Here is a 15227-nt window from a genome sequence, read left to right as displayed (position 1 = left end):
TATTTTTTTAGTAATCCATTTTATTTCCTCTGTTGCCTTTTTTGGCTATATCTCTTTGCTTTATTTTCTTTGTGGTTGCTCTAGGGGTTAACTATTATCCATTACTTATCACAGTCTATCTTGAATTAATATTATACCTCTTCATGTATAACACAAGAACCTGACAGCAGTGTATTTCCCTTCACCTTGCTCTAGTTCTTTGTGTAATTGTAGTCATACATTTCATTTCTACATATGTTATAAACCCTACAGTATATTGTAATTATTTTTGCTTTAAACAGTCATTTTTTTAAGTCAAGAAGTGGGGGGAAAGAGCTTTTATATATACTCAATATCAACACTTTTCACTCCTTTGTTTAGATCCAAGATCCATCTGATATCATTTTCTTTCAACCTAAGGAACTTCCTTTAACATTTCTTGTAGTGCAAGTCTGCTGGTGAAATTCAGCTTTCATCTGTCTGAAAATGTCTTTATTTCACCTTCGTTACTGAAGGATGTTTTTGCTGCTTATAGAAATCTATGTTGACAGGGTCCCCCCCACCTTAACACTTTCAACATGTCATTTGGTTGTTGCGTTGATTCATTCCGTTGCATTGCTTCTGATGAGAACTCAGAGATTATTTTTATCTTTGTTCTCCTATATATAAAGCATCTTACTCCCACCCATAGCTGCTTCTAATATTTTCTGTTTAGTTTTCAGAAATTTAACGATGATGTACCAAAGTGTGGTTTACTTTGTGTTTATTTTGCTTGGGTATCAGAGTCTTGGATCTGTGGGTTGATATTTTTATCAAATTTTGAAATTCTCCTCCCATTATTTTCTCAGATATTCTCTCTCTCCCCCTCCCTCCCCCCCCCACCACCCCCTTTCTGGAACTCCAGTTACATGTATGTTAAACTGTTTGCTATTATCCTCCAACTCCCTGAGGTTTTATTCCTTTTCTTTTTTTCCGGTCCCCTCCCCACCTTCTCTTTGCTTCAGTCTGGATACTTTCTAGTGCCTGTTTTCATGTCTTCAGATTCACTGATGGCAGCCCATCCAGTGATGTTTTCCATTTAAGATATTGTATTTTCCAGTTCTGGAAATTCCATCTGGTTCTTTTTTATAGTTTCCATTTCTCTGCTGAGATTCCCCATCTTTTCATTCATTTTATTTATCTTTTAAAGTTTAAACATTTTCATAATAGACATTTTATAGTTCTTATGTGCAAATTCTGATATCTGTGTGATCTCTTGATCTGATTCTATGGCCTGTTTCCTCTCCTTGTAGGGGGTCACATTTTCCTGGTGTTTTTTTTGTTTGTTTGTTTGTTTGCCTCTCAAGTAGTTTTTTATTATATGCTGGACATTATGGTTCTCACATTCTTGAGAGTCTGGATTGTGTGATCCTGCTTTGAGAATATCGCATGAAAAAGAATTGAGTTCTAACAGGCAGTTAAATAACTGGAGGACCAACTTCACCCCACTGAGGCTTATTTTTAGTCTTTGTTACTATGGGATTAGGGTGGGATTCCCCTAGGGCTCGTGTATCCCTACACCCGAAGCGTGGCCTTCCTGGAGTCTCAGCTGCGTGTCTGGGGTGTTGAGCGAGATCTCTCACTCTGGCTGTCAGATGCCACTCAGTTCCCAGCTTCCCCGTAGCTTTTGTCTCCCAGGCCCTGTGGAGTCTCCCCTGCACATGTGCAGTTTTGCATTGACTAGTGACTCAAGTAAAGCCTCATGCAGATTCCCGAACCCCTCCTGCCCCACTCCCCCCTCCATTATTCTGTCCCACATGGTCCAGCTGCCTCAGGGCCCCAAACTCCAATCCTTGTTTCCTGCTGCTGTGTTTGGGTTCCACTTCTCCCGAGCCATGGTTTGGAAAGTGCCCATAGGTCGAAATCCAGGGCGAGTGAGGGTCTCACTTTGTGTGTATCCCTTCTCTCAAGGATCACAGCCCGTGCCTGTCTTGTCCAGTGCCTGAAAAGAGTTGCCTCTTATATTTTGTTAAGTTTTACGGCTTTTTATGACAGAAGGTGAATATGACACCTGCGCCTCCCTCCTGTCCTGAGCTGGAAGCTAAGCCTAGGTTTGATGTCACACGGACCTGGGTGTGAATCCGGCTCTGCCACTTACCGGCTCCGTGACCTAGAGCGGTATATACAGCCTCTTCAGTTCTCAGTCTCCTTATCTAGAAAGCAACAGTTCGCTGTGAGGACTGGATAATACAAAGCACGCCTAGCGTGGCGCTTGGCGTAGCTGAAGGTCTCAGTAGCCGACAGCCTTTATGAGTCCTTACATTTCCCTTAGTGAGCGAAGCTGCCAGCCACCTTGGATACGATCACTGCCATCACACAGTGAATTAACATGTCATTACGGAGGAATACGTCTTTGGTGGTGGTCATCGTCTTAAACGTTCACTCTATGCAGTTAATTTTAGGACTGGTTTTGGCTTCTTTAAGGCAGGAAGTAAAGTCCTTAGCTTTAAAGTTAAGAAAAGTAAGACTGTGCAGTTACCAACTCGTGAAAACATGGCTGGACCCTTCTGGCTTTGGCTGTTAAGGTTTTCATAGCCAAGGAGAGGGCAGCTGTGTTAATTCCTTCCACACTAGTTAACTGACACGCCCTGTGTGTTGGCCCCGGCTGGGGTCTAGAGACACAGTGGTGCTTGTGACAGGAAGGCACCTGTGTGTCCCTTTGTGGTAGAAACTGATGATGTCTGTGGACCCGTCATCCCAGGGGGCTGTGGAAACAAGAAGCGTCCCCACCCTCCCCTGCGTGATAACAGTGTGGACGTGGACGTCACGCAGGTCCACGCGGTTCTCCGCCAGAACATTCGCTCTCAACACCCTCCGGGGCTGGGGCCAGCAATCCTGGGTGTCGCCGAGGCCCTGCGGGGCCTTCTCTGGTGGTGACATTCCTTGTTATGTCTTCTCCACACCGTCCATTTTTAATATGTTCTTTGCCAAATGCATTCTTTTTCATTCCACATCCTCCTCCTCGGCTTCTTTTTTATTCCTTTTTGATACTTACTTTCAGTTGGACACACACCCACACTCAGAAAAACCCTTTTATATTTTTTTCAGTGACCTTTTCTTTTCCCCCGCAGCAGGCAGCACTAGGGGGGGGGTGTCTTTTTTTTTTTTTTTTTTTTCTCATTCTTCCTTCTATTTAAAATTTAACGGGCGTCTTTCTGTTCCTCTCTCCTCTAGTCTGCTGTGGGCAACTACTCAAAGAGGCCATGGCAGACAAGTCCAAGTACGGCGAGATGATCCGGCCCTTTCTCGAAAAGGAGATGGCAGGTAGGCCACACTTGCCGTGACTGCCACGACCTTCCGGGCTCTGAAGAGAGATTCCTCTGTGTGAGGCTCGCTGGGCACGCGGGGGCCCAAACTGGGGAAAACAACCAGGGAATGGAAATTGGGCTTTCCGGCAGGCAAAGTCTCTGGTTTTGTTCCCTGGTTGGTCCCCTTGGCTTCCAAGTGAGGGGGAGGGGTCTGTGGACATGATGCGCTTCACTGGTGGTGTGGAATGTTCCTGTTTCTCAAGAATGCTTGCTTTCCATAACTGATAACGCTTAAAACTGGGAGCTGGGGGGACTTCCCTGGTGGCGCAGTGGTTAAGAATCCGCCTGCTGATGCAGGGGACACGGGTTCAAGCCCTGGTCTGGGAAGATCCCACATGCCGCGGAGCAACTAAGCCCGTGCGCCACAACTACTGAGCCTGCGCTCTAGAGCCCGTGAGCCACAACTACTGAGCCCGCGTGCCACAACTACTGAAGCCCGCGTGCCTAGAGCCCATGCTCCGCAACAAGAGAAGCCACCGCAATGAGAAGCCCACGCACCGCAACGAAGAGTAGTACCCGCTCGCCGCAACCAGAGAAAGCCCGCGTGCAGCAACGAAGACCCAACGCAGCCAAAAATAAATAAATAAAATAAATTTATAAAACAAAACAAAAAAAAACTTGGGAGCTGGGAGAGACCATAGTGCTGCCCACCTCCTTCATTAATTGGTGTACAAAAAAATACCATCAGCCAAGATTCCAATTTAATTAGCAGTCAGAAGCTAGAAGGTTCAGACAGCTTTGCAGATAGGGAGGACTGACCAGCCATTGGTCCTCAGGGTAGGCTGGACCAGATCATCTTTCCAGAGCCCTCTGTGACCTACGCTCTGAAAGCATCCCCCAGATCTGACCCCCAGGAAGGGCACCACTGAGATCACTCTCCAGTCTCCTAAGTCCACAAAGGAGCCACAGAGAAGGGACCGAGGTACTGAGGACCTCAGAGCCGGTTCACGTCTGGGCTCGTCCCCGGGGCAGTGCGTTTCCCACACCCACCTCTTCCACTCTTAACGTAAAGGGCTGTAGCTCCTCTGTGCAATCAGTACAGGCTCGTTATCAAGTCTGATATGGACAGGTACTTGCCGTGAAGAAAACCGACCCAGAGAGAAGGGGCCATTGTGATGGGCAGCGTGTGTGTTGTGAGGATGCCCTCCCCTTCTCCCACCGTTTTCTGGATGGATAAGCTGACGAGGAGGCGCGGGACAGGCCGCTTGCTCCTGACCTCAGCCCAAAGAGCCCCCCAGGAAGGACGTCCCGGCCTGGCCCTCCCAAGGCCCTCCTTAAGGTGTTCTAGTCTCCAGGGTGCAGTTCAGGTGAGGCGGCACGGGATCCCTCAGACACAGTGATCTGCGTGGTGAGACACGATGAACTCGGTGGGCAAGTCTGTTCATTCCTGAGTCACCAGGGTGGTGACTAGGATGGCGTGTGCACAGGAGCCCTGGGCGCCAGCGGAAACCAGTGCCAGCTTTGGTGCTTCCCTGTCCGGTTCAGATCCCGCTGCCCCCCACCCCGGCCACGTGGTCCAGGCCCCTCAGTGGCGAGATGGAGACAGAAACCCCGGGTTGCAGGGTTGCCGTGAGGACGGGCTGGGGTGTGCGCGCCAAGGGATGGGAGCAGCAAGCAGGGATGGGGGCTTGGCGCCCCCTCAAGCACACTTGCCCTCCAGCGAGGCCAGCTTCCCCTTTATTGGGGCAGGGGGGTGGGGGGGTGATTAGCACCCCAAAGAACATTTGTTGCATAAATGAGTGAATAGGATAACAAGTTAATAGACTTATGTCATTGTAAACGTTGCTGCGTAGTATTCCATTGTGCAGACTGGAGGGTAATCTGTTTAATTCTCCACGAGAAAGCGTTTTGTGGTTCAGAAAGAGAGACCATGACCAAGCAGATGAGGCACTGTTGACAGTGGGGAAATCTCGAGCAAGGGGATGCAGAAATTCCTTGACTGTTCTTGCAACTTTCCTGTACTTTTGAATTTTTTTCAACATAAAAAGTTACGGAAAGTAAATATTCAGGCGGTTTCCAAATTTGCACTCCTTCAATAATACTATGATGCAACCTCTTGTACCGGCACAGGTTTGCAGACACCCCTAATTATCTTAGGATAAATTGATGCCTGGGACCCATGAGCAGGTATGACTCGTGACGCTGAAGTGAAGTGTCCCCCTCCCCGCCGTGTATGGAATGCTCGAGTCCTCCACGGCTTTGCCATCTCTGGGTATTGCCAAGTTATTTGTTTTCTATCGCGGCTGAAACAAACTTAGTGGTTTAAAACAACACAGATTTATTATCTTACAGTCCTGGAGGTCAGAAGTCCTAAAATCACGTGTTGGCAGGGCTGCATTCCTTCCTGAGGAATCCCTTGGGGAGAATCTGTTTCCTTGCCTTTTCCAGCTTCTAGAGGCCCCTTTCTCCATCTTCAAAGTCAGTAGTACAGCATCTTCCAGTCTCTCTCTCTCTCTGACCCCTAAAAATAAACAAGGAGCCTTTTCACTGGTGGGCAAGAGGCAGAGTTGTTTTGGGTTTTTTTTTTTTTTTTCTTTCTTTCTTTCTTTTTGGTGTATACCTAGGAGACAGTGCAAAATTCCCAATTTCCTATAAAGTGAGCAAGACCCCAGTAGCTTCGATCTTCAACGCTTTGTGCTAAATTTTTTCCTCTGCGACCCTCTCTTTGCTTAGACAATGTAGCTCTATACTTTTGCACTTCCTACAGAACTAAAGACCCAACAACCACCAATATCATATCTTCCTAACAGAAGCAATAAATTCTGTCATTTCACGAATCCTGATCTCACAGGGATAACAAAGAATGCATTTACATTCATCACCACTAACAGGGGCTCATTAGTGGGCTGTGGAGACGCTGCCGAGAGAACCAAAGCGCTCGGCTGGCAGGACGAGCTCGGGAACCACCCGGGTCTGGCCGCCCGCATCACCACCAGCGGAAACAGGACCAAAATTTAAATGATTCTCCAACTGAAGTCGGGTTTGAAAACGAGGTCAGACTGAACCCGGAAGCTCTGCGTGGCCACCTCGCATGACGGCGGTTGGCAGCTTCTGGAAGCCAGCACTGCTGGCGTCTGGCACCGGGGTCTCAGGTGCAGGTGCAGATCTGGGGGTGGAAATCAACCACATCACACCTGAGTTCTGAACCCAGTAGGAGACAGACCCAGGGTCTGCTGGGAGCATCGGATGGAGAACGTGGCAGGGATCTGAGGGCACTGTTGGGCTTCCTGACATGACCCCCGCCCCCCAAGTCCAGGCCTTGGGACAAGCCAGTTGGGATGCAGAGGTGACACCTTACAATAAACGGCCGCACCCCGAAGGTGAGGACGGGGAGACCAGCCCAGGCCCTCCCCAGGAAGAGCCCTGAGTAGGGGCTTAAATGGGAAGGGAATCCCTCCACACCAGGGGTGAGGGCCCGCCAGCTGGAGGGACAAGGCCCATCGGATGCGTGATTCTCCTTTCCGGGCAAGAGTGAGGCGGGGTGGAGGCAATACATCCTCCCAGCACTGCCCTGGACCAGGAGGTTCCTCCCGAGTCCTCGTGAGCAGCGAGGCATGGCCCTGAACGCTTTCAGCCCGTTGACAGAATTCCTGGGAGAAGGAGACACGGCTGCCCCTCTGCCTCGTGGGACCATCGAGGCGACGCAGATTTCCCTTCTCACAACCCTGGGCGTGTTTCGGACGTCTCTGCTGGGGGTCAGCAGCATTCCTGGGAAGCCCCTGCCAGTGCTCTGCGCGTGAAATCCAGAAGGTTCCAGAAATCCTACACGGTTCAGGGAGCTCAGCTAAAGGGGCAGAGAGTCCCGTAAGGACATAGAGGCCTCATCCCCGGGGGCGGAGCCCCAGCACCTCGGAGCTGGCGGGTGTCACTGCCGGAACATCCTGCCCTGCGGCCAACCTAGTGTAGAAACCGCCCCCCTCATCACCTCCCCCCCGCCGTGAAGGCAGGCAGTGCCTTTCCGGGGGCTGGACCGCCTCCACTGGGGACTCTGCCCCGTGCTCCTGGCCGCTGGCTGACTCGGCCTCACCCGCTGCCCGTCTGTCTCTCTGCGGGATCCCTGCCCTCTCCCCACGTGCCTCGGAGCCGCAGGCCCCAGCGACGGGCAGTGTGGTTACCACAGTGCACCCCGGCCACCCTCACAGCCCCAGCTGCCACCAGCAGCTCGGAGAAGAGATCCAGATGCCACCTTCCCCCCAGGGAGCCACTTCGTCTTATTTCCCCGCTGCGGGGCCTCGTGATGTGATGTCCCAGCCGTGACCTCTGCAGGCTCAGTTACGTTCTCTTTTGTCCTCACAGGTGCTGCCAACACCTCCTCCTTTCAAATCAGCAGCAAAATTAATAACTGTTGCTTTCCCATCTTTCCACATGTACTGGGCAAAGGACCCCAGGGCCCCGTCTTAGCTCGTCCGAAATCTCTTGATCCTGGGCTTTTGGCGGCCACTCTGGATGCTGTGGGGAGATGCTTATTCCGTGCTCCGGATTTTGAGATGCATAGGTCTGACCTCCCAAACTCGTTCCGACTTGAGCTGCGCTGAGCAAATCTATTCCCTGGGCTCCACGCGGCGCTCCCAGCGCAGCCCCTCGCTGGCAGCCACGGAGCGGGGCCCGCACACGACACACGGGGCCCGCACACGACACACGGGGCCCGCACACGACACACGGGGCCAGGCCGCACGTCATGCAGGCTTGACGGCCGGGGAGCTCCCGTCGCTTTTACGTGGCTGCAGAACACGTAAAAACTCTTCCGGGCTTTTGGAAAAAGAACTTCTCAGCTGCTCGTATGCCATTTAAAGTCCCACGGTCGGTGCTGGTGAGCGCTATGGCCAGTGTGCACTAGGGCCATGCGTGCAGTTGTTCTTGTTTTCTCCCCCAAATCAGGCAAAGGAGCAGCTAGAGCTCAATTCTCTGCTTCAATCGCCGGTGAGTCACAGTGGCCACCACCTCCAAATGATGTGCCCTGAGCCTTCTCTGGGCTTCATTCCTACCAAAGGGCCTTCTGGAAGGTGAGCTTCCTTAACCCTCAGGATGCGGAGCTTCCCGAGGAAGGCAGCCCCCTGTCTTTGCCCATTGGATTGTCTCATTTCCCAAGTTTCACTTAGTACAAAACCAGCCCTTCTCATGGACCTCAACTCACCCCATCAGAAAGAAGCCTGCATTGCTTTACTTTTAGTCCTTCTCCTGGGAATTTCGGCCATAACTTACGGTCCCATGGCTGTTGGCAGTAGGTATAACCTCATTCCAGATTGCTGGGTCTCATTAGTGGTACACCACCGTCTCTTTGGTTCAGAAGGGTTGCCTCCTACCCGGGCTCTGGCCATTGTTTTCATTCTCGAATGTTGCTTGCACTTTCTCTGGAGCCCGGTGACCCAGGGGAGATATTAAAACAGCCAAAGGCATATTTTGTCTTCGTTGGTTTAAGTCTTTGCTCTAAGTGTGTGAGATGCTTGTCTAGATCCGTCCCCACTGCGCTCCAAACGTGCTGGGATTGTCAGGTTGGGGGACCGCCGGCGAGGGCGTGTCCCCGGGGTGGGGTTTTCAGGTTAGACCCTAGCTTTTCCCACCTCCCGTCTCTCCAGGAGCGGAAGGGGGAACTGTGCACCCCAGGACCTGCCAACCTGGCTCACTGGCCAAGTTACAGGGAGCTCCTAAGTCACTTCACCTCTGTAACCAGCCCCTGCCAGGACTCCAACAGCAAGAGTGATTCAATTAAAAAAGGCCCAAGTTCCTTGGTGCACACGCCACACATATACTGACTTTCAGCTGAGAAAACAGCTATTTAATTGGCGTAATAACTTTCCCCTGAAAGCGCAAGTCCTGGTGTGTAGAAAAGGTAACGCGGAAGACAGATCATTACCAAGTGTTACCTGTGCCCCCTCCCGTATACCCCGTGTCTCTGAAATATTTCTATCTGGAGAAGGTCCCTCATGGCCTAATAGAACCTGAGAAGAGGTGGGAGATTTGAGGGAGATTCCAGACTCTAATTTGCACCCTTTCTGGTAATGAGACCTCACCACAGCCAACGCAGCCATCGGAGCACAAACAAGCCAAACCAGCCCCAAATTGGCATGATTATGAGCGTTTTCGAGAGCCTTCCACGAGTCCATATCCCAGGAGGCATGGATCAGAGCTCAGCCGAAGTGCTGCCTTTTTTTTTTTTAGGGGAAATTAATATTCTCATCACTAAATGCACACCAAAGATTCGACAATACACCAGCTTTTCTCCTTTGTTAAAACCTTGCAAAGAGTTGCTGAGTTGAAAGACAAAGTAAATCTTCCCATCCGAGGAGGTAAGCGGAATGCTATTTCTTGTTTTTTAACGGTGCGGCCTCGGTGAGCTGCAAGCTGTCTTACTGCAGAGGGGAGACCCCGAGGGACCCCGGCCCGTTTCCAGCAAGTCTTTGCATGTGGTGTGTTTGTACCAGCTGAAGACAGCGCATGACTCTCTAAATAATTTACCAGTTGATTAATAGACTCACAGGGGTATAATTAGAAGAGGGAGAGACAGTGGGTACAGTAACCGGTACAGTGCTTGGGGGAACAGGAGCCTTTATTTTTTTAAAGAAACTTTCTAGGGTGCTGGGCGTTTGAAGATAACTTGGGAAGAGCTCAGTGCCTCTTCTCTTTTGAAGTGGAAATAGGACAGTTTGAATCCATCGAGTTTAATTTTTCACAAGCTTTAGGGGCCCCGCAGTGCAACTCCCTTTTTATTATTGAAAAAACTCTACATTTTTCTTTCATTTTTCTGCACACACGCGCGCACACGCACGTGCACTCCAAGCAGTGAGTAATAAACACATTAATTTACTCTTTTACCCGGCGTGTATTTTACACGCTGCACCTCCCCCGGATGTGTCCCCACACGTCCCCTTGGTGCCCCCATCCAGAACCCCACTGTTGGGCTGCCTATCGGTTGACGAATGGACACCCCTGTAATTTATGCATTTTGAAGGCACCCTCACCTCGCGGTCTGACAATGCTTTTGAAGTAGCTCCTTTTTTCCAGTCAAACTTTTGACTTTTCCGCTGGGACTACTGCAAAGGTTTCCTTCTGGAAACTAGGTAGGAGTCTTCCTGCTGAGACGGCCCAGCAGAAGCAGTGGGTCTCAAAGTCGGGGTGCGTTGTGAGGGCCAGAGGCCTGTAATGAGGACAGCGGTAGAAGGCTTTATCAACAGGTTTGCGCCACTAGAGGGTCCAGCTCTTAGTTTGTAAAAACTAGACTTTGACTGCAAAAGCATCATTATTAAAATGATGCTTTGCTGGGGCATCAGCCAAAGGTCTGTGGCCAAAAGGTCGCAAAGCTGTTTGTTCAATGGCCAGAGCAGCGGGGAAACTGAGGCAACAAGGGGCTCTCAGTTCGCTCGTGCATCTGGTCAATGAAACGTCTCTCTCCCCCCAAGAGACAGGGGCCTGTCTACTGTTGCCGTGTCACCAAAGAGGGGCAGCTCAGCTGTTCTTGTTGGGCTGAATGTTCGTCGGGGGCTTGCTGTGTGTCAGGCGTGCAGATCACAAAACAGAAGGGGAGCCCAGAGGTGCAGGGCGTCCTTCTCACTCCGACCAGAGCTTCTGGAAGCATTTCCCCTCCACGGGCAGCCCTGGTGGTTTCCAACCCACTCAGCTGTGAAATCGTCTTCGACAGGCCAGGCCCCGAGGCCCAGCCTTCTCCTCCAGCTAGGAGGTCTCCCTGCGCAGCCGTCTGGCCAGCCCCTCACGACCCCCTCCAGGCAGGTGCAGCTCGAAGCCCCTTCCCCTCTCAGAACGCCCCGGAGGGGGAGCTGACGCCAGCTTTCTCCTCGGGCTGTGAGGGAGGCCTGAGGGGTGGAGGGGAGGCTGCCCTCGGTGACCTTCTGCGGCCCCTACACCTCGGACGGTCACCACGTCCCTGGAGACCTGCCGGGGTTTGTCAGCTAGAAGGCAGCGCTGCAGCTTCCCCATGGGGAACGTGGCACAGCTCTGATCGCCGGGGAGGGGAGTGCGGGGCCCATGCCCTCCAGCTTTGCCCTGAGCGAGAAGGGGGCTTGGGGTAGAGCAAAGGGTTGGGGGGGGGGTGCGATGGGGCAGAGAGACGCAGGAGGCGAGAGGTGAGGGAGAGTACAGAGCGTAAAGGGAAGTGCCCGTGCCCTTCCCTCTCGCCCATCCTCCCTGGGGCCTGCTCTGGGACCCCGGGGAGGGGGCGGGGAGAGACACCTCCCTCTTCCTCACCTCTCACCTCAGACCTCCATCTACCCCATCTGTGACCTTGGCTGCTAGAACTCTGATCTCACCACCCTCTCTCCACTCGGTCACGGTTGGGTTACCGGGCGGTAAGAAGGACCTCGTCCGGGACCCCTCCCAGCACCTCCCGCTGCATGCTTCTGCGTATGGTCTGTCTGCTCCCCCGTCCCCACGGCCAGCGTGGCTCATACTAGGAGCTCAGCTATGTTCGCGGGTGAACGAACGATTTCACAGCTGAGCGCCCAGCACGTGCCCTGGGACAATGTGGGGCGGCAGGAGCAGGCAGGCACGCCCCGTGGCGTCGGGGGCCCAGAAGCTCCCCTCTGCTGCCTGCATTTCTGTGTAGGTGAGACCCCGTTTGTCTCAAAGGAACAAAGGGAAAACAGGCGATAGAAGGCAGCAGGCAGCCTGACGGGTTTCTAGACAGGTGGCCAGCGACGGTCACTCCTCGACAGTCAAGGGAGCGGCTGCAGGTTTGGGCTGTGCAATCACCACTTGATTCCAGTTCAGTTTCTGCCACTGCCCAGCTGCGTGACCTTGGGCAAGTCACCCGACCGCTCAGAACTACGGTTTCCTCATCTACAAGGGTGAGCTTTTCACAGTATCAAAGTCATGGCTTGTTAGGTATCTAAATGAAAATGTGTCTGTAAAATGTTTAGCACTGTGCATGGCACACGATAGGCCACTTATTGGATACTTACTACTATTATTATTAATAGTTACAATATTGTCATTGTCGTAATTGTAGGAGAAGTCATGGTAGTAGTAGCAAGATTGTTCAGTAAACAGATGTTTCACATGTGGATTTTTTTGGTATCGTATTCTCTTCCTGTGACTAACGTCAGCTTCGGGTGCCTGGTCCCTATGGTCACCAGGAGCTGGCAGGAGCCCAGTCTGCTCCACGTCCGGGGCTCAGTTATCTATTGCAGCCACCCTGCAACGTGACAGCATAAAAGGACATCTGTTTCATTATGCTCCTGATTTCGTGCACTAGGATTTCAGGCAGGGTGTGGCAGGGACGGCTCCACCCCACACTGCCTTGGGCCTTACTTGGCATGGCTAGAACAGCTAGAGGCAACTGGGCTGGCTCCTCTGGGGCCCTACATGGGGTTCTCGGTTCTGGTGTCAACCTGGTTCCTTGGTTCTTCTCCCTGTTGCATCTGCTGGGGCAGGATTCTTCATCCCCATGCCTGGGGGCTGGAGTGAGATGCTTGGACCATCTGGGGCTGGTCAGACTTCTCTCTGTGCAGCCTCTCCACATGGCTAGCTTGGGCTTCCTCCCAGCATGGGGGCCTCGGGTTGGTCAGCCCCCCTTATGTGGTCCTAGCTTCCCCCAGAACAAGCATCCCAAGGAGGCCCAGGGCGGCAGTGGAGGATGGGGTAAGCTATGTCTTCTGCTGAGCCAGCCTCAGAAGTCCCAGAATGAACTTCCATCAAGCTAGTCAATAAGACTAGCCCAGATTCAAGGTGGTGGGGGGGGGGAGGGGGGGAGGGGGGCTAGAGTCCCCTCTCAGCGGTAGGAGTGGCCACCTCTAATCTGCCACCCTAGGGAAGGCTTGCATTGAACGTTCTGGTTTGATTCAGGATTGGCTGCATCCTGTGACTGGGTGAGGCTGAACCCAGATGGCCTCATGGGTCCTCAGAACTGGGGGTGGCCTGACGTCAGACGTGCCACGTAGGGGCTTGCAGGGAGCTCAGAGAACTGAGAGTCCACTTCTCTTTTAAAGAGGAAGAAACCCCAGCTGGGAGGTAAAGTCACTCACCCAAGGGCACGCTGCAAACGAAATACAGAATGGAGGGCAGAATTCATGCTGTTTCTTCCCCTGAAAGGCAGGCAGAGAGCAGAGGTGGAGCAGGTGACCCCAGAGCCTGATGGCCTGGGTTTAATTCTGGGCTCCACGACCTATTAGTGTGTGGCCATGGGCAAGTTACTTCCTCTCTCTGTGCCTCAGTTTCCTAATCCATAAAATGGGGTTGTTATGAAGATTACATGAATCAATACTTGTATTAGAGAAAATACATGCTCAGAACAGAGCTGAGCTCATAGTAAGCACTATGGCACACATGCTTGTTAAGTAAATATGCCATCGCGTCTTTTTGACCCCAGAATATGGGGCTCATGGTTGTTCCCTGGTTTCCCAGTAGTTGCTGATTTTCTCCTCACAGATCATGTGGGCAACAGCTTTCTCGCTGCCCTTGAGATGTGGGCGGAAGTAACTGGTTCTGAGCCCCGACTTCATTAAAATGGAAGGAAAATTGTGCTCCTTAAACTCTTTGATCCGCAGTGTACCGTTAATGTTAATACTCTGCACTTTACAACAATCTGGTCCGCATCTGGACTGCTGGCCTCTTCTCATTTTCCACTGAAAGATGTAAAACTGCGCTTTAAGATTAACTAATTACCAAATCGTTATACACAGTGTGTCTAAGTGAGCATTTTTATTAAAAGTCTTATTAATTTGCTAAGTGAAGCCCCATTTATTTACAGAAGAATGGGTTTTTTTAAAATTTTATCTTATTTTTTATACAGCAGGTTCTTATTAGTTCTCTATTTTATACATATTAGTGTATACATGTCAATCCCAATCTCCCAGTTCATCCCCCCACCCCAGAAGAATGTTTTTAAATGGTCTTTTTTTTCTCATCTAAAACCTCATTAGCAAGAGAAGCCCAAGGGCCCACTGCTTGAGAGCCGCCTCTCAGCTGTGACTGGGTCAGCCGTGTTGGCACCTCAATCTTATCTTTGCTTTTGGCGCCAGTAGGCGTGGCAGAGAGGGGAGTGATAGAAAGCGGGTAGCACTCACGAGGGGTGGGCAGCACAGACCAGCCTCCTGGCTGGTGAGAGTCCCAGGCCTAATGTACTCTTCTGGACTTGAAAAAAAAAGCCAATATTAAAAAATTGTCGGCAACTATAAGGAGAAAACTTCCTGTTGAAACCCAGGAAGTTTCAACTTGTTGGGGGAAATAAAACTTTTATTTTATTTATTTATTTAAAAAATATATATCTGTTTGTTTATTTATTTGGCCGCACCGGGTCTTAGTTGCAGCATTTGGCATCTAGTTCCCTGACCAGGGATCAAACCTAGGCCCCCTGCATTGGGAGTGTGGAGTCTTAACCACTGGACCACCAGGGAAGTCCCAAAAACTTTAAAATTATTTTTAAAAAATTGTTATTTCCTGGCACCATTGTCTGCCAAGCAGATTTAAATGTTGTTGTTAAGTAATAGAGATATTAGGATACAGACTTCTGGAACCTAAAGAGGTCTTAAAAGACATCCGTTCCATCTTGTGCCTGGGAAACACTGGCTGGCCAAGGCAGGCACTTGGCCGGGGGAAGTGACATGAGTTTATGAAGGAGGCAAGCGCTCCCAGGGGCTTGGTCCCCCCGAAGAATTGTGGAGTACACCCAATTCGAACAAGCTGGTTTCTCCTTGTCATCTGCTGTACGGGTTTTAGAAATGTTCTGTTTATCATTTTAAGTGCTCACTTGGGGCGCAGGATCCATGGTTGACCAGCAGGTGGCAGTAAATAACAAACAAAGAGCGTCGCTAATGGAAAGCCTGGCCCGAGGTCCTGGCACTGTGGCGCTGCAGGTCCTTCTAAGACACTCCTGATTTCTGGTTACAGCAGAGAGGAGGGCTTGCAGGCCTCAGCTGCCAGGAATCAGTGTCATCCGAAGGGTAACGGTCT

The 15227-nt window shown here is 51.2% G+C and overlaps 1 protein-coding gene across 3 annotated transcripts in view; it reads left to right on the top strand.

The window, feature by feature from the left end:
• The window catches only part of AK8 (adenylate kinase 8), a 132556-nt gene that overhangs the window by 56578 nt on the left and 60751 nt on the right, over positions 1 to 15227 (top strand). For all 3 annotated transcript variants that reach the window (XM_059925912.1, XM_059925914.1, XM_059925913.1), the window contains one exon: positions 3193 to 3282. In XM_059925912.1, the coding sequence (XP_059781895.1) occupies positions 3193 to 3282 (90 nt within the window). The remainder of the gene's footprint in view (positions 1 to 3192; positions 3283 to 15227) is intronic.

Source organism: Balaenoptera ricei, chromosome 6, assembly GCF_028023285.1.
Source record: "Balaenoptera ricei isolate mBalRic1 chromosome 6, mBalRic1.hap2, whole genome shotgun sequence".
Lineage (NCBI taxonomy): Eukaryota > Metazoa > Chordata > Mammalia > Artiodactyla > Balaenopteridae > Balaenoptera > Balaenoptera ricei.
Note: the sequence above shows the minus strand (reverse complement) of the source record. Positions and strands in the feature narration are given on the sequence as shown.